The sequence below is a fragment of the Pecten maximus genome, chromosome 16 (assembly GCF_902652985.1).
Source record: "Pecten maximus chromosome 16, xPecMax1.1, whole genome shotgun sequence".
Taxonomy (NCBI): Eukaryota; Metazoa; Mollusca; class Bivalvia; order Pectinida; family Pectinidae; genus Pecten; species Pecten maximus.
Genome location: NC_047030.1, coordinates 21,536,784 through 21,557,494, shown reverse-complemented (window position 1 = coordinate 21,557,494; position 20,711 = coordinate 21,536,784). Strand labels below are relative to the sequence as shown.

General features: G+C 35.4%; 2 protein-coding genes across 2 annotated transcripts; both read left to right on the top strand.

Moving 5' to 3' along the window:
* Positions 1-867: 867 nt before the first annotated feature.
* Positions 868-7,166, top strand: LOC117345375. The gene is given in 10 exon segments (XM_033908450.1): positions 868-1,374; positions 1,591-1,730; positions 2,251-2,548; positions 3,756-3,827; positions 3,829-3,924; positions 4,430-4,603; positions 4,871-5,023; positions 5,467-5,572; positions 6,375-6,496; positions 6,797-7,166. Coding segments are annotated over 10 exon segments (1,881 nt in total). The 5' UTR covers positions 868-924; the 3' UTR covers positions 7,067-7,166.
* A 1,657-nt stretch (positions 7,167-8,823) lies between these two features.
* Positions 8,824-15,864, top strand: LOC117345376. Its single transcript, XM_033908451.1, has 9 exons — positions 8,824-9,351; positions 9,581-9,720; positions 10,163-10,460; positions 11,214-11,381; positions 11,840-12,013; positions 13,753-13,905; positions 14,499-14,604; positions 15,033-15,154; positions 15,532-15,864. The coding sequence occupies exons 1-9, from the start codon at positions 8,902-8,904 to the stop codon at positions 15,799-15,801; spliced, it is 1,881 nt and encodes a 626-aa protein (XP_033764342.1). The 5' UTR covers positions 8,824-8,901; the 3' UTR covers positions 15,802-15,864.
* Positions 15,865-20,711: the final 4,847 nt, after the last annotated feature.

Genomic DNA, 20,711 nt, shown 5'->3' with positions numbered 1-20,711 from the left:
GCTAAATATGTTATCAAAGCGTTAAGCTACTCGGCTTTATTCTGCGTTCGGATGAACTGAATGTCCTGGTGAACTCTATGATAAGACTCACAAGGAGAAAGAAATCCCTGACATGTTTAGCGCGATAGCAGTATAGTACGATAAACATCTATTTTTCGAAAGGTTCTCGCAGTAGATGTCCACGTTTACATGAGTCATATCAATTATGACCTTCCTTCCAATTATGAAAACATGTAAGGCAAGGCTAAACTCATTCCTGCCGTCTAAACATTAATTTCAGTATAAAGTATTATGTATTTATATTAAAATATTAAAATTATTCATTTATAAAAATTTGTTTATAACGATTTCTATGTGACAGGTGACGTTTTATTTTCATTATATCGGAAATTCGTTATAGGGCTTTAAAACTGTATAAGGAGGCCGAATTTTGGGTTAAAACTTGTTCGTCTTAAGAAAGTTTTAATTATAAATGACCTAAATTATTCAGTTTAAGCGTTATGATTTAGTATTCATTTCAGCCAGGAAATCACGTCATACGATTGTTGATTGACCGAAGATCAACTCATAAATATCTTGTAAATGTCTCAGCATTCGATTTATATCTTTCTATGCCTTGATTTCTTGATGAAATGAATACAATGCAATTTCACCTTAAGCACATACATCAAATGAAATAAAAGAGAAATTGATAGAAAATAGGAAATATGAAGTATAAAACAAGAATGAAAAAAACCCCGAAAACCAATCACCAAAGAAAAGAATAGGCAACATGGATCGAAATCTCATGTTGACTCTTTGTACATGATAAGGTGTTGATTGTGCCCAAGATAAGAACTCTATATAACCCGTCTGCCAACAGGACGTGGTCACATACACGCGTGAGTGCCGGCGTTGTTTGTCGTTGGTTGTTGGTCTCTAGCCATGGAGAGGAACGTCATGTTGTTTGTGGTGCTGTTGGGATGCATTGCTGTTTTAAATCCAGTTAATGGTGACGTGGAAGCGACAGTTACAGAATTATTCAAAAGAATAAAATTGATGCAGGTACAAAGAACGGTTCCATCAATACCGCCAGTGTTCTGGGGGAAATTTCGTGGAATCTATGAAAGTGATGTCAGGCAGTACTTTCATGGAAACCCCGACATGAGCGCTCTTCGTTACGAGTTCGAAGTATTTGACAATAATATGTTTGCAACTGCTTGGATTACATCATGTCTTTTGGAAGCTTATCGTTACGGAAAAGCACCGAAACCCTCCGAAGAGCAAATAAATATGTCAATACAGATTTTAATGGACAATCACAACGAAAAGAACAGCAACTATACGAACTCAATTATGGCATTTTGGCCTCAGGAGTACGACGAAGCCTATCAAGTAAGTCATTGGGAAGAGAAGTAGGTTCACACCCATAAATTAACTGTCAATGATAAAATATTTCAGGGTTGGTTGAGCACTCCCATTAAATTACTGTCGATGTCTGTATATTCTAGGGTTGGGTCAGCACTCCTATTAACTTACTGTTATTATTTGTATATTCAATAGTTGGATCAACACGCGCATTAACTTACTGTCAATGATTGTATATTCTAGAGTTGGGTCAGCACTCCTATTAACCTTCTGTCCATGTTTAACGCCACTGATCTCATCAACTGGAATGCTGTTTATGCTGAGATGGAAAAACTAGGCCTAAAGGACGTCGTCGATATTATGAAAAGACTGCTGGCCACCAAGTAAATCTGCCTTTTGAAATAGCCTATTTTCTATATTCGTTTAATAGTAATCCCCTCCTCCCCTCAAACAAAGCTAATTCCAACTAGGTAGCATATTGAATTAATCAAAATCTAATACTGGTGGTTCAAGGTAAGGTCCCTGTTGACCACCAATCTTTTATGCAAATCAAATTGAATATGACTGCAGTATTCTATAAATCATATCTTTTATATTTGTTGGCAGACATAAATAGTAGACTCAAAAACTGTTTCTTCAATCATATGTTATCCACGACAAAAATATCATTATGTTAATACTGCTGCAAAGCAATTATTGGTATAGTATACACGTCCCATGTATTAAATATATATATAAGATATATGTAGAAATGTAGAATGTACATTGATCAACATATATATATATTGGCATGCTCTTAACGCTCTTCAGTTAACAATTATTGATTAAAATCCAAAAGTTCCTAACACGACACCGTCCTGCCTAACTTAGTACTGTTACATACATGTATGTTTTTATTTTCAGATCAGGTTATGAACATGTGTTCCATATACCTCCAGACTTTGACGACACATCCGTAAATCTAGGTCTGGGGTCGCTGTTGAAAGAAGGCATCGTTGATTTCCCACAATCCAATGCGCTTTGGCAGTCCCGGAACTCGAACTTGTCCTCTGTATTCAGCGCGATCAAACACTACGCCTACCGACCTCTATCCGGGAATAAACGCGTGGATACCATCGACACTCGTACATATGTCTACATGCGTAGATTCCTCGAACTGGCAAAGTCAAAGAATGAAGATGTTGCGTTAGTTACAACATGGGTTCGTACTGACTGTATCTTTTGTCAACTTTGTAGCTCTCAACATGAACACTAGTTATAACAATAGAAACTATGAATGACGAAACCACAATGATTCAATATAATTACCATAAACTGTCTTACTGCGCGACTGATTTCATAAGCATTCTGAAGACGTTATAACTTTTTATCTTAAAGCTGACAGTGCAAGTTAAAAAGCATCCAATTGAAATTAAACAAAAATAATACATGTACAGATTTCCAAAAATCGTTTACGAGACCATAGGTGCTAAGCACGTTTATAAGTCCAAGACCGATTATAGACTGATATATGGAGAAAGGTCTGGAACTCCTCCGTCCGGCAAAAATGGGTCAATTTCACTCAAAGTGTCGTCAAAATTTTACCAGAAAAGATTTTTCAATGGCGATAGTCTTAATCAAAAGTTAAGATAGTAACCTTTAACATGACACCAAGAAATCATACATAAATAGTCTATTTCTTTCACACGCAGCTTCGAAACTCTGAAAAGTGATGAATTTTCTTTAGTCGGACACGATCGAGACCATTTTTTTCAAATGAAAATGTCTATTCGCTACACAGATAAACGTGACGGTCTACAATCACAGAGTTTGGTGTTAACAAATATGAGGTCAAAACAAACTTATTTACTTGTCTAACTCTTCATTCCATTTCTCCTCTCGTGCTCCCCATGGTTGTTTTCTGCATCGACAGGTATCAGTGTCAAGTCGACGGCCATCTTGCTACTTGCTGTTCAAGTTTTGTAAACCGTGATTTCATTGGTCGGCTATTGGCAGTGGCAAGATGGCCGTCGAAATTAAGAGCATCAACTATGTCAAACATTTACAAATGAAGTCATGATGACGATAATGAAACTCCATTTTCTCAATAAAGGTAGACCTCTCGAAAATATCTTTTGTAAGATATTTTGCGTTAGTAGACATCTGTCACGGACATCGTGATATTGAAAACAAACCTTGGTATGTCTGAAGTATATTTCATGTCCAAACTTATTAACGCCGAATTCACGCTTGTATTGCCGGATGCCTTTCTTGAGAAATAAAGCTCTAAATATAGGAGAAAGAAGACACTTCCTTTAGCTCTATGTACATAGTGGAAAAGTGAAATGGTTTTATAGCATAAAGCTGATCGTCATTATGTCCATTTCAGTGATTACACATTTATGAATAATTTTGTGTATTAACTACAGGTACAGGACCTTGATGATATTAAGACACAGTACTACAAGGGAGTAGTTACCCCTGGCAACGTCAATAACGTTCGACATCACGGTGGCGGCCAATGCCTTATTTGGAATCACCAACAGCATACTGACCGGTCTCGTTACGGCAGAGGTCTTGGAAGATCCAGATATGCAGGTGGCACATTTTCAAAATCAAAAATATCAGTCAGTAATATTATAAAATATATCAATTATTATCCTTGATTTGTTTGATTTCATGAATTTTAAGATATGATTCAAGTGTTAAAAGATATTCAACTCACGGTCAAACGTGAGAACTTTGTAACATTTGTAAACTATTTTATCAAGTGAATTATACTATGTTGGTTTTGTGTAACAATTACTGATCTGAAACAGCTCACAAGATTTACAGACTAGAAGATGTTAATGAAACTGAATATTGTCTTATTGAAATAAGCAAATGGAAATAATATTATAATAATTTTCCTCTACTGATAACAATACATGCAAGTTGTTGTCAAGGTCTTAGCAGTCCCTAACAACACTGACATGACGAGCGATAAAAACTAAAACTAAAAAACAAAAACAAAAACAAAACAAAAAACTGATGAGATGCTAGCAGTTTAAAATATACTTCGAAATTGAATTCATTGCGATAAACATTTATATAAAAAATCTAGCAAATCTACCTGAACACGTCAACAATGATAGCCTACCAGATAAACACCAATTTCTCCAGCCGGCCGGACCTAGCACTGACCTACTACCCGTCAGCTATAGAGTTCTACTGGTTCGTGGCCAGGACCTACACTCAACTACTGAGGCGTTATACCTATAATGGCCTTCCTCACTACGTAAGCAGAAAACAATCGTGTAGTAGATGTCTTGCCCGTCCTGCTTCGTCAATATAGAAAGTTTTAAGCAATCTTTAAAAAAAATCAATAACATTTTTAGATAAAACAAGCATCCATATGAATAAAGTGGAAGCGCCATGTATTCATAATAGACTGGTGCAAATATTGATGCATTGCAAAAAAGGCAAATTGAAATCACTCATCTTAATATGGTACTCATAGATCTATGTAATATAGCTCATTTAATGAAACCTTCTTTTTTCACAGACTATGAAAACGGCCATGGATATTTTAGGTAGCGCCCTGAAGAATAACGCTACAACCATAATGTTGAAGGAAGCCGTGCCGATGGGAACCGATATGGTTTATTATGATGATTTTCTTGGGGACGGGGATACTGACGCTGAAGGGAAACCCGTGGTTTGTACTTTTCTTATGAAAAATATGCTCATAACGAACCTAACATAAGACGGAATTGGATATTTACTTAAGTATATCGTAATAGTATACTTTTACTCTAGGTACAAGCTTCAAGGCAATCTGCAGTGGAAATGTTCTTTGCTGACTTTCATGGCTATGGTAACGGGTCAAATTCCAATATCACTTCAACCTGCGAGAAAAAATATTAGTCTTTCTTTGTTAGCATTACATTTTTACATACACTATACTCCAAATATAGGTGTACTTGAGTACCAATCTAGTGATTAAAGGAGTAGGATAATTGGCAAAGCGTTCCATTCCCATAATAGCTTGCTTTAGGCAACACAAATATGAACGTATTTTATCTATGCATTTTGTTCTTTTGTTTATCTTGACTTTGTCCATGCTAAAATACTTACTTTACTACTGATGTCTGTTGACAGAAATACGGCGAGGATCGTTTGTTTACCACCGCTATGGCCGCTAATGCCCTTATCACAATATGGACGTCATTCGAGGAGAAATCCGGAACGCTGATCTGGAATCAAAGTAAGATGAAGTACAACGATACATATCCGAAGAGGAATTCATTTCCTCGGGTATTACTAGTATTGTATACAATCTTGGGTTGTAAGATTAACGTGTCTTCGTCAATGTTGTAATTCAATGTTCAATCTTCTTAATGAAGTTAATTTTAGATTTATTTTTTGCCAATATCCAACTGGTATTTGTATGCTAATTGAATAAATACACTATCACCCATAAATCCATTTGGCAGAAAAAAGTTGAAATTCGGTATAAAAATAAAATATTGTGTGATGTATATTTTCTATGATAGCTTCTTACAGTAATGCTTTTTTAGTCTATTGATAGTCGGTCTAGTTATTGATATAGCAATCCTCAAAATGCAACATTTTTGAAATAATTTACCTTTTTAGAAATGTTGTTGAATTGAAAGCATATTTTCACAAAATACTATAAAAGTTGTATATTTTAGGGATAATTCGTGGAGAGTATTGTTATGATACACCGTTAAAAACTGTTTCTGATGTATTTTTGGAATGTTTGGAAAATTGGTCCCTCCCTTGTTGACCCCCTGATCTTTATCGGGATGAATTATTTTTTTGAAAATTTGCCATTGTCACCGACAAATTAGTAATCTTCAAGGCATTGTAACACTTCTGCTTCACCTATAATTTTAGATAAGTCAAATTAGTGTGTATAGGTTTTTTGGATAGCAATGCATAACCAAGTTATGTCTTATAAAAGCATGTATTGGTCTGTGTCGTTCAATTAAAACCGATGTCTGACTTGGAGGTATGCTTTATATAACAATAACATGTAATTTCAGCTACACCAAAACAAGTCAAGGACGTTGTAACACGTGCTGTGAAGTTTTTGGATACCTACATATTATCTGGGGATTACAAACCATGGAATGCTTTCTTTTCTGGTTCCTTCAAAGGTTCAGGGGTAAATAATCTACAAACGATAATGATATCTGTATCCAGGGCCAAATATCTAACTGGAGATTATAAAATTTCAAAATTCATTGTAGACAGTGAACTTTTCATTGCATTCTCATTGCATCATATACATAGGTTATCTTATATAGGGATAAATACCTATGTCATAACCTCATATATTTATCAGTTGTCATAATTAAATGATTTCATCTTAATAAATAAATGTCAATCAATAAATCAATATATATATATAACAACCGAACTTCATCAGCTAGATTACATAAAAATATGTATTTTTTCTTTCAAGACATCTTGGTCCGAATATCCAGCGAATCGACATGAGTTTTTCAACGGGACCAAAGTTCCTTCGGGACACCATTATTACGGGACTGTGATCCGGGGGATGCAAGGAGTTCCGAATGAAACCTGGTACAAGGAAGAGGAGGCGGCAATTAGATCTCCCATTGACTTCCCGGGTTTTAATAATCAGAAAAACTATTTCCCATTCTGGTCATCTGAGCCATACACATACGCTGTTACGATGTTAGCCCTGTCTACTTTCAATAATATTGTTTGATTATAATCGCAAATATAGGTATTTTCTCTGTATTGAATTAAAATATTTTGTAAATATATGAACAACGAAAAACATAAATAAATCAATATAAAACTCTCTACTAATCAATTATGTTATTTTACATAATGTGACGGCATCAATAATGACTTTATTGTGATATTTTAGCAAGAGATGACTGTTTGTTAGGTTTATAACAGTCCAAAACATGTTTATGTCCAAGTCTTAGAATACAATATGTACTGGCAGCCACAAGAGTGAATGGTGAAACAAACTTACGGAAAGTCAGATACCAAAACTGTGATAAGAAAGTGAATAGACTCGAAACTGCGGCAGATGCAAAGCTTATGTGGCAAATGACAGAGAAAGGGAAGAATGGATTTGATAGGCGGAGATATAGATAGAGAATCGTGGCTGGTAAATAATTCAAGAATGTATGGGAATAAAATCATAAAAGGGAGGAAACTAAGAAGTTATTGACGTAATCAACAGAATTCCAACAGACAGACTGTTAAGCTATCATACTGACCAATCGAATTTAATGTAGCGTTGAAGCAGCACTCGCCAACATATCTGAAACTTAATGTAAAGAAACAAACCGTTAGGTACTAATTGAGAGGGAAGACGTCAGACACAAAGTGGAGAAGGAAGCCATGAGGGACAAACTAGAGAAGGAAGTCGTTAGATACAAAATGGAGAAGTAAGCCGTTAGATACAAACTGGGGTAAGGAAGCCGTTAGATACAAAATGGAGAAGTAAGCCGTTATATACAAACTGGAGAAGGAAGCCGTTGGATGCAAACTTGAGAAGGAAGCCATTAGATACAAACTAGAGAAGGAAGCCGTTAGATACAAACTTGAGAAGGAAGCCGTTAGATACAAACTGGAGAAGGAAGTCATTAGATACAAACTGGCGAAACATTCCTTAAGCGTTGCACTTGTACCATCAATAAACTAAACTGATAGATAAGCAACAACTTCACAAACTAAACATTAAGCCCAAAAGCTTACTCCATACTAACAGGCAGTGAACAAGTCTAATTGATAGTAATAATAGAAACACACAAAATGTCGAATATTTTTGAAAGCAACAATACATTTTAAAATTTAACTTCCTGAATTCAAGTGCCCTGGGGTAAGATCTTTTCTCTGCTGCTCCTGTTGCATGATCGGAAAAGGCGACTACATTTGGAATCTTATCTTTTTTATTTTTTCTAAACATCTTTCTTCTTCATTGACACTGACTAATTACTTCTACTTCTAGTTGAGCGTTCGGTCCCTCTGTGGATAGATTTGGGTTCCGTCCTTAGGCCGAGACTTACCAGTGGTTTTTCAAACTTATAGTTTCTACTTCTGCTTAAAGCTCAGCATTTTAAGAATGGGACGACTGGTTCGTCTGTGGTCAGTCTAATGTTTAATGGGGTGTCCTGCTGTTGTCCAGTATGCTTCAGTAAAGGATCTAAATGCATTGCATTGTGAATTTATATGGCTTGCTTTCTTAGGAAATGAATACATATCATAACGACATTTTGTATTGAAATAATTGAATATCTAAAAATACATATAAAATGAAATAAGGAAATACGTAAATAGACAAAGAAAAAAATTAACGATATAAGCTCTAAAAAAGAAAAAATACAATTACCAAGGAATATAATACACAAATTACATTCATAGACGACCTGGATCGGAATCCCATGTTAACACTGTGATTGGTACATGATAAGGTGTTGATTGTGCCCAAGATAAGAACTCTATATAACCCGTCTGCCAACAGGACGTGGTCACATACACGCGTGAGTGTCGGTGTTGTTTGTCGTTGGTTGTTGGTCTTTAGCCATGGAGAGAAACGTCATGTTGTTTGTGGTGCTGTTGGGATGCATTGCTGTTTTAAATCCCGCTAATGGTGACGTGGGATCGACAGTTACAGAATTATTCAAAAGAATAAAGTTGATGCAGGTACAAAGAACGGTTCCTTCAATACCGCCAGTGTTCTGGGGAAAATTTCGTGGAATCTATGAAAGTGATGTCAGGCAGTACTTTCATGGAAACCCCGACATGAGCGCTCTTCGTTACGAGTTCGAAGTATTTGACAATAATATGTTTGCAACTGCTTGGATTACATCATGTCTTTTGGAAGCTTATCGTTACGGAAAAGCACCGAAGCCCTCCGAAGAGCAGATTAGTATGTCAATACAGATTTTAATGGACAATCACAACGAAAAGAACAGCAACTATACGAACTCAATTATGGCATTTTGGCCTCAGGAGTACGACGAAGCCTATCAAGTAAGTCATTGGGAGGGAAAGTGGGTGAAGGTGGAGTCATTACACCCTTAAATTAACTGTCAATGATAAAATATTTCAGGGTTGGTTGAGCATTCCCATTAAATTACTGTTAATATTTGTATATTCTAGGGTTGGGTCATCACTCCCATTAAATTACTGTTAATATTTGTATATTCTAGGGTTGGTTGAGCACTCCCATTAACTTACTGTCAATGTTTGTATATTTTAGGGTTGGGTCAGCACCCCCATTAACCTTCTGTCCATGTTTAACGCCACTGATCTTATCAACTGGAATGCTGTTTATGCCGAGATGGAAAAACTAGGCCTAAAGGACGTCGTCGATATTATGAAGAGGCTGCTAGCCTCCAAGTAAATATAACCACCTTAAAAACAATATATATGACCCATTTCCCCAAACTGATCGATTGTTACCTTTTTCTCAATTAAAGGTTACTTTTAAATGTTCTCATTGAATATAAACTAGATAGTGAATTGAGTTAATGAAATATTCGATAGTTTAAGGAAAGGTCGACCAACTATCTTTCATAGTCATTAATTTAGAATTACTAATATTCTTCTAAATCCATTAGAGTAATTCATGACATGAAAATATAGCATTCTATCGCTGCTGCATAAAAGCTAACTTTGGTATAGTATATACGCCAAATGTCTAGACGAAAGGTCTGTATACATACTGCCATGCTATATCACAACTAAACAATTATCAAATGAAAATCCCAAAATTCTCTTGAGTTTCAAATACAACTGCCGGCGGCTTACTAAGTACTGATTCCTATATCTCTATTTTCAGATCAGGTTATGAACATGTGTTCCGTATACCTCCAGACTTTGATGACACATCCGTGAACCTAGGTCTGGGGTCACTGTTGAAGGAAGGCATCATTGATTTCCCACAATCCAATGCGCTTTGGCAGTCCCGGAACTCGAACTTGTCCTCCGTATTCAGCGCTATCAAACACTACGCCTACCGACCTCTCTCTGGGAATAAACGCGTGGATACCATCGACACTCGTACATATGTCTACATGCGTAAATTCCTCGAACTGGCAAAGTCAAAGAATGAAGATGTTGCGTTAGTAACAACATGGGTTTGTACTGGCTGTATTTGGTATTTTGTCTATTTTTGTAAAATTTGACATGTATTTCTCTCTCACCACAAACACTAGTTACAATAAGAGAAACTTACAACGACGATACTACATTTCTTCAATATAATTGGCCTTATTGTGTGATAACGTTTATTAAACGTAAAAAGGTACAATAAAACCAGGTATTAGAAAGCATAAGCGTAAAATGATTTGTTAACAACACTCGCGCGGTTAGTCTAGGTCAGAAACAATGTCGCATTCCCAAAATGAGAACTGGGGTAGAAGTAACGGTCCCATCTAGAAACTAAAGAGCAACAAGAATGTCAGACATTTGAAAATGAGATAATGAGCTCAATTAACATGCATATCTCGAAATTTTGCGTTAGTGCAGACATCTTTCACGATATTGAAAACTGAAAACAAGTCATAGTATGTTGAATCAGTCATCACGCTTATCATATGACTTAGTGGGAATATGGTTTTCCCATAGTGTGCCAAACTTGTATGACCAAACTAACAAACCCAACAAAGATTTTAATCTCAACCAGGAGTTTAATTTCTTAAAAATCAACATATCCTAACTTGTTTTATGAAAAACATTTACTTTCAAGTATGTTCAAACGTATTTACACCGGTCACCTTTCTTGTCAAATAAAGTCCCGTACAATGAAATAAATAGCAGGCAACTGAACTTCAACTGATGTCCATTTCAATGATTACACGTTTATGAATCATTTTGTGTATTAACTACAGGTACAGGACCTTGAGGATATTAAGACACAGTACTTCAAGGGAGTAGTAACCCCTGGCAACGTCAATAACGTCGACATCACGGTGGCGGCCAATGCCTTATTTGGAATCACCAACAGCATACTTACCGGTCTCGTCACGGCGGAGGTCTTGGAAGATCCAGATATGCAGGTGACACATTGTAAAAGCACATGTACAAGAATATCAGTCAGCAATATAATGAAATTTGTCAATTTTTTAAAATCTTATGATATAATGTCTTATATATAATATATCTCAATTTGTTTGATTCCGTGACTTTTAAAATGTAATTTAGGTTTAAAGTAATTCAAAATAATGTCAAACGCGAGAACATGTTACAGATGTATACAACTAGTATTTTATCTAGTGAACAACGTTTGTTTTGTGTAACATACATTGATATCTAATATGAAATAGTTTACATAGCTTTCACACTAGTACAATGGAAAAGAACATTGTGTTCCTTTAATATGTAATTGAAAATATAATAATTTTCCTCTATTGATAATAATAAATTGACATGACAAGCGAACAAAAAGTGATGAAAGGTTAACATTTCAAAATGTATTCAATTTATTACGATAAACATTTATATAAAAAAAATCTAGCAAATCTACCTGAACACGTCAACAATGATAGCCTACCAGATAAACACCAATTTCTCCAGCCGGCCGGACCTAGCACTGACCTACTACCCGTCAGCTATAGAGTTCTACTGGTTCGTGGCCAGGACCTACAGTCAACTACTGAGACGTTATACCTATAATGGCCTTCCTCACTACGTAAGTAGACAACAATCGTGTAGTAAGTTTTCAGAAATCTCTAGAATTTCTTTTTTTTTTCAATTGAAAGAACAAAACAGTTTTGAATATTAACTGATTAATAGTATAGAGGTACACCGTATGCATATATATTTACTTAAGTATCTAAATATTGATTCATTGCAAAAGAAACAGCAAAAACTCGTTCATTCTCAAAATATGACATTTTATGACATCTGCCCATCAATTAATTCTGGATGATATTTCACAAATAAAGATATCCAGTATGTGATCTTGTTATGACTATACCCCCGGTTTCGTTAAAATTGAACTTTTTTACTTTTTGAACAACGGCTCTAATATTTTTCGTTGCAATCGGGTGATAAAACAACCTCTCTCATAACAGATGTATACAAAGCTCGGTAAGGGGGATGGCGGTTGTAACAGCTTTTCATTTCAGAAGGCATATCGCATCAAATACTGACCGGGTATTAAAAACCTTAATGCCATCGTGCTAAAATATTCTGGAAAGTTGTGTAACATTGCTTTATTCAGTTCTACTGGCCATTGTTCATATCGGGTTACAGCAAGGGAACATATTAATATCATTGTTTCATAGGGACGAAGAACTGTTATTGTACTGGCTGTATTGAAACAAGAGAAAATAGTATAGAATACCTACCCGGCCTTTTCATCAGAAGCTAGTCCCCATTATTTTTTGTTTGTTTTTTTGTTGTTGTTTTTTGTTGTTTTTGGTTTTTTTCCTGTTCTGAAACAAATTGCTCTTTGTGGAAAAGTACGCTCCAGAAATGTACAAGGCGCTGCAATAATCTAGTGTCTCGAAAGTATACCAAATTAAGGCTACCACATAGCGCTTACGTCATAGATAGCGCGACACTGAAAGTTTGTTCATACAATATGTACAGGATTTACAGGGCAAATATATATTAATTATCTCCCTTAGTTTCAAAAGTTTCCAAGGAACTGTTTTGGTTGAACTCATTCGTAAAGATCCAGCGTAGGTCAAACTTTACTACTAAACCAGTTTGATACTTAGGCTTTCATTCATTGTCTTAGAATATTGTAATCTCGAATTTTCCGGATACAAGTAGATCTCTTTTGACGAGCGAAGTGTTATTTTCTAGATAATTTGTACTGCAATTATTATACATGTACTTAGCTATTTTAGCAGTTATTTAAACATTAAACTGCCTCCTTTGGAAATAAGGCAATGCTGAGCAAATGGAATTATTTTATTTTCGCAATTTTCGTGCTGAACTAAATTCGCTTAAGTTATGAATGTGCTAATTACAGTTTCTGTCCATTGTTGTCTATGGTAAAGTACTGCGGGTGTTCGAATTCGCAATTGTGCTAATTTGTTTAGATTATGTTACCAGCTAACATTTAAATACGTCAGAAAGAGTTTGTTTACAGCATAATAATTACATGTATTAAAAACAAATCAATACCAACGGACTTATGTCATTTAACACATCTGAGTTAAGGTATCGATAAAGTACGACCAGAATTGGGGCATTCATCTACCATTGCAACCATATGTCAAACAAAGCACATTTAATGAAACTCATGCTTTTCTAAAGTGATATCATGGAAGTACTCTGTATACATAATAGACTGATGCAAATATTGATGCATTGCAAAAGGGCAAATTGAAAAAAAAAAATCTAAAAATTCATCTAAATATGGCATTTGTACATCTATAAACTACTGCACATTTAATGAAACCTTCTTTTTCACAGACTATGAAAACGGCCATGGATATTTTAGGTAGCGCCCTGAAGAATAACGCTACAACCATAATGTTGAAGGAAGCCGTGCCGATGGGAACCGATATGGTTTATTATGATGATTTTCTTGGGGACGGGGATACTGACGCTGAAGGGAAACCCGTGGTTTGTACTTTTCTTATGAGAAATATGCTAATAACGAATCTAACATGACACGGAATTGGATATTTACTTAAGTATATTGTAATAGTATACTATTACTCTAGGTACATGCTTCAAGGCCATCTGCAGTGGGAATGTTCTTTTCTGACTTTGTTGGTTTGGTAACCTGTTAGGGCCAATATTACTTCCCTTTCGAAAAAAGAACATTGGTTAATTTTCGTTGTTGATAAAATTTTTTATATACAATATACTGCAGATATATTCAAAACAGTGCAATCAGGACAGGAAAATTAAATCTTTAACCTTGTGATCAAGAACAGGGTGCGAATGATACATTTTGTCAATTTTGAGATATATAACATATTAACACAAATGACAAAGGTTTTTTGTACGACGGCCCTCGAACTCACGATCTACGACACCTAAATTGCAATGGGTAGAGCGTACAACCCCCACGTTGGCTTGCTTAGGTTATGTAACAAACGTGTACGTAGCTTAGCTTGTAGTTTTATCTGCTCTCACGCAGGTGTACAGCCGTTTATTTTTCTGTTTGTGCATGCTAAAATACTTACTTTACTTATGATGTCTGTTTACAGAAATACGGCGAGGATCGTTTGTTTACCACCGCTATGGCCGCTAATGCCCTTATCACAATATGGACTTCATTCGAGGAGAAATCCGGAACGCTGATCTGGAATCAAAGTAAGATGTACAACAAGTGTAAAAACTGTACTTCTGAGAGATATCCAAAATGAAATTCAATTACACGAAGCCGATACACATGTATAACCATTGCCATAACTTACTTTTTAGTGTTATCTGCAAGATTGACGTGGCATCATTAAATTTTAATCATTTTTTTTTCGATCTCTCCTTTGGAAATATGTTTCCTTGTGTAAAGACCGACGTGTTCGTTGGTTGTCGATATGCCTTCTGGTTTCGTTGTCACCCTTACTCCCATTTTGAGAACATGAATTAACCCAGATTTGGCCTACATTTCTTTTATCTTTTCTGTACTTTTGTAAGGGTATCCATGCAATCTATATCTTTTGTCAATTTTTTGCCAAAATTTTCTCGGCTTTGAGTTAGAATAACGGTTTTGTTATCGAACTGGTATTCTTGTTTTCCAGCAACACCGAAACAGGTCAAGGACGTTGTAGCACGTGCTGTGAAGTTTTTGGATACCTACGTATTATCCGGGGACTACAAACCATGGAACGCATTCTTTTCCGGTTCTGTCAAAGGTTCAGGGGTAAATGGTCTACTTACTTTGAACATTTTTATTATACCAGTAGATTTGTAGGTCTTACAGATCAAGTCCAAACCTTTCAAAGATTTAATCGAGAAAGGGGGATCTTTCAAAGCTTTTCCTTTCAAAAACTACAAATCAATTGTATATTTGAAATACATTTTGTACATAGAGGTTTACTGGAATTATGTACTATGCATATATTAACAACTGCAATCTTATACAAAATATTTAACAGCAGTGGTGCCGTTGTAAACATTTTCACATCCCTTTAGTTTTTTTTTGCGTATGGCCACGGCCTATATCGTTATTAATTACACGAAATTAGAACGACTTCAGTTGGATTACAAAAGGATATGTATCTTTGGTTTTCTTTCAAGACATCTTGGTCCGAATATCCAGCGAACAGACATGAGTTTTTCAACGGAACCAAAGTTCCTTCGGGACACCATTATTACGGGACTGTGATCCGGGGGATGCAAGGAGTTCCGAATGAAACCTGGTACAAGCATGAAGAGACGGAAATGAAATCCCCCATTGACTTCCCGGGTTTTAATAACCAGGATCGCTACTTCCCATTCTGGTCATCTGAGCCATACACATACGCTGTTACGATGTTAGCCTTGTCCACCTTCAATAATATTGTGTAATTATAATGGCAAATATCTATATTTCTTCTGTAATGACTTATGATAAAACGTAATCTCATGAAATAACTTTGATCTTTGATTTTGTTCCAACCCGTAATGATATGCTTTTTAGCATATACGTTTTAACACTGGCTCCAAAAGTTGAAATAATGGAATGTTCGTTTACAAAAAAACTCCAAAAAGCTTTTGGTGATCATAAACCCCGCTCCAAAAAACCTATCAATATGACTGATTTTTCTACCGAAAAAAACATCCGTCAGTGATGGTTAAGACCTAAAGATATCTAGGACGCAACATAAAAGACTCGAAATATGTCAAATAGAAATGTCACAGTCTGGATGGTGAGGCGTTAAGGAACAATGTTTCAAAAAATTGCATAATGTTCAATATCAAATTTCAAAAGTCCGTAAAGGACATGTATATTCTGAATCATGGCACTATTTAAACGAATTAAAACGTTACAAGAAGGCCATGTTTAGAGAAGCTCTCACATATCTTGTGATGGAAATTTTCTTTTTTAAGAGAGGCGAACGACGTTTTAAGGACATTCTTGTAAACTACACGGGAGTGTTATTCACTAAAATACGACTAGGAAATACATGAAATCGTGGGAATGATTGAATTTCTGAACGACATCTTTATTTGTTCTTGAGAACAGGTATTCCAACAGACTATTGGCCTACTCACAGAAGCAAACTGTGCCCTTCTGTTTTTTGTTTTCATATGAGGGTAATTATATTGAAAATCTTGTCAGAACAAGTAGTGGAGAGCTTTACGGTATATTGATGATGTGTTAACGTTAAATAACAAAAACATTGTTAATCATATTGATGGTATATACCTTGTGAAGGACAATACATAATCTTTAACATTGTTTTCTATTGGTAGTCGAAAATGAAATCATCACGCTTATCATACAACTTAGTTGTAAATTGTCCATGCGGCTGATGATTTGAATTTCTTTTCACGTCTCCAAATTTAGACTAATAGCTTATAACAGACAGACATCTTGCCCGCGATAATTATAAGTTGACATCAACATTCAAAGCGATCTAAAAGATATACATGATGATAAGATCACCAGAAAACTTATATTTAACATGCAGTTAAAGCAAGTGACCCAATACAACAATTATCAATTTAACATACCTCATTTTATTACCACCTATCAAAAGTAGCATAAGTAATTTAGCAAAGATGACTTCTGTATCTTTATTTATATACTTTGACGATGTGGTATATTTAGTTATATACTTTGACACTGTGGTATATTAAGTTATATACTTTGACGATGTGGTATATTTAGTTATATACTTTGACACTGTGGTATATTAAGTTATATACTTTGACACTGTGGTAACTTTAGTTATATACACTTTGACGCTGTGGTGTATTTAGTTATACACTTTAACGATGTGGTATATTTAGTTATATACTTTGACACTGTGGTATATTTAGTTATACACTTTGACGATGTGGTGTATTTAGTTATATACTTTGACGATATGGTATATTTAGTTATATATTTTGACGTTATGGTATATTTAGTTATATACTTTGACGATGTGGTATATTTAGTTATATACTTTGACGATATGGTATATTTAGTTATATATTTTGACGTTATGGTATATTTAGTTATATACTTTGACGATGTGGTGTATTTAGTTATATACTTTGACGGTATGGTATATTTAGTTATATATTTTGACGATATGGTATATTTAGTTATATATTTTGACGATGTGGTAACTTTAGTTATATACACTTTGACGATGTGGTATATTTAGTTATACACTTTGACGATGTGGTGTATTTAGTTATATATTTGACGATGTGGTATATTAAGTTATATACTTTGACACTGTGGTAACTTTAGTTATATACACTTTGACGCTGTGGTGTATTTAGTTATATACTTTGACGATGTGGTATCTTTAGTTATACACTTTGACGATGTGGTATATTAAGTTATATACTTTGACACTGTGGTATATTAAGTTATATACTTTGACACTGTGGTAACTTTAGTTATATACACTTTGACGCTGTGGTGTATTTAGTTATATACTTCGACGATATGATAACTTTAGTTATATACTTTGACGATGTGGTATATTAAGTTATATACTTTGACACGGTGGTATATTAAGTTATATACTTTGACACTGTGGTAGCTTTAGTTATATACACTTTGACGCTGTGGTGTATTTAGTTATACACTTCGACGATGTGGTATCTTTCGTTATACACTTTGACGATGTGGTATCTTTAGTTATATATTTTGACGATGTGGTATATTAAGTTATATACTTTGACGATGTGATATCTTTAGTTATATATAATTTGACGCTGTGGTGTATTTACTTATATATACTTTGACGATGTGGTATATTTAGTTATATACTTTGACGCTGTGGTATATTTAGTTATATATTTTGACGCTGTGGTGTATTTAGTTATATACTTTGACGATGTGGTGTATTTAGTTATATACTTTGACGATATTGTATTTCATTCCAAGGCTGGAGTACTTTTCATAAAAAATGACTTCTTTTATTTCTCGTGTTAAGCGTTCAGTGAAGTGACCCAAAATCATTGGACGTTTTTTTCAGTATAAATGCGCCATTAGTCATGGAAATATCTTCGCTTTCACCTGTGACAAAATTATTTTATCATTCATTGATTGCCACTTTTAACGCCGATCGTCATGTTTCAGTAAGGACGGGTACACACTATCACCATGTGTACTAATTATAATTTCCAAGTAAGCAAATGTATGTCAACCTAAAATTTCTTTAAAGTGCGTTCATTTCTATTGATTGATTTTTCTTTTTTCTTTTTGCAATTCATCAATTTTGAAAGTCTTTACCTCGGGCGGAAGGTGGGAGTTATCTGTCCGATCATGTTATTTTTGTATGGGAACTGAAGGTAGTTAAAGGTGTTAAGAGTTTGTCGTTACGGCAAACAGTTTCTCTTCACTAAACACGTGTGGCACTTAATGGTGTCAAGAGAAAGTTTTTAGGCACGAATAACAAATTATCTTCACCTGGATAGGTGTATCATTCGATGACAACTTGGCGCACACATCACAATTTCAAAGGTGTAAATAAAACGTATATATTTTCCTGTTGAGGCGAGATATTTTAAACAAGGCAGCTGTAGTGCCTGCAGGTAGGGCGTAAGAATTGTACCTGCTGTCTCCATTGCGTAATCGTAAGATGCGACTAAATTTGGGATCTTATACCACCTGAGCTTATTCTGATAACGTCCTTCTTTCTAATGTCTCCCTTAACAATGCCCCGCCTTCGGCTTTAGCTTTTGGTTCTGTTCCCAAATCGAGACATATCAGAGTCTAAAAAAATGATATTTTGGGCGTGGGATGACTGGTTCGCCCGCTGTCAGTATAATATGACCAGGTGGGATGTCCGTCTTGGTGTCCTCGGCAGTATGCTTCAGTGAGGTAGCACTATAAATCGGCAAAAAATTCGAACATACTCATGCCTTCCAAAAGACACATACACACTCACCACATGCATGCATGTCGTACGCACAGGAGGCCGTCCTTAAACGACGTAAGCTATTCATAGGACATTCAATGATAATTAACTAAACCAAGACGGTCGACAGGAGATATAGGATGGTCTATGGTGATTTAAACATCTCTTCGTCACATAAAATTCTGGATAGTGTTATATTGGTTATATTGTGCCCAGTACACTGGTAGTCTTGGCTAGGTAGCGAACATTGAGATAATTAGTTATAAGTTCTTAACACTATCAGGGCCATTAGGGCCAAAAAATGGCGACTAAAAATTATGAGGAAAGTGGGCAAAAGACGAAACGACATAAAAAAAACGAAACATGTAAAAATGTAAATAAATATCGGTACACTCACGAGTGCTTTAAAATGAAAAAGTGACCACTGTTACACAAACCATGTGATATAAACCAACAGCTTTCAGATATTTCAAAATTTTGTATATATTAACAGTCCCGAAAATAATCTTTAGACTTACTGCTGTAAAAACTCTCTCTTGTAAGTTGTATTGGGAGTCGTACTTATAACGGTATACGATAAACCTTCGCGAGACGAACTATTTGATGCAAGTCACCATTTCCAATGGCCGAATTTTAATAATCACTCCGTGACAGAGAAACCTTGATATTATCCTGACATAAGATAATAAATCATCTTCGTATGATTGAAGTATGAGAAAAGTGAATTCGACGTGTTTGTGCTGGCATAGACACAATTTTAATGATAAGGGTGACTGAACTTGTATAAACTCCTCCCCTGAGTACCCCTACAAACCGTACAGATATGATATTAGTATGAACGAAAGTTGAATCAGTTTATTTCAGCTTCTCGAGACGAAACAGCATGATGGGGACTCCGCCCGTGTTAATGCTGATACTGTTCGGATGTTTTCAGGTTACAGAAAACAGTTTCTCTTCACTAAACACGTGTGGCACTTAATGGTGTCAAGAGAAAGTTTTTAGGCACCAATAACAAATTATCTTCACCTGGATAGGTGTGTCAATAACCCCATAAAGATTGCAATCATTCGATGACAACTTAGCGCACACATCACAATTTCAAAGGTGTGAATAAAACGTATATATTTTCCTGTTGAGGCGAGATATTTAAAACAAGGCAGCTGTAGTGCCTGCAGGTAGGGCGTAAGAATTATACCTGCTGTCTCCATTGCGTAATCGTAAGATGCGACTAAATTTGGGATCTTATACCACTTGAGCTTATTCTGATAGCGTCCTTCTTTCTAATGTCTCCCTTAACAATGCCTCACCTTTGGCTTTAGCTTTGGGTTCTGTTCCCAAATCGAGACATATCAGAGTCTAAAAATGATATTTTGGGCGTGGGATGACTGGTTCGCCCGCTGTCAGTATAAT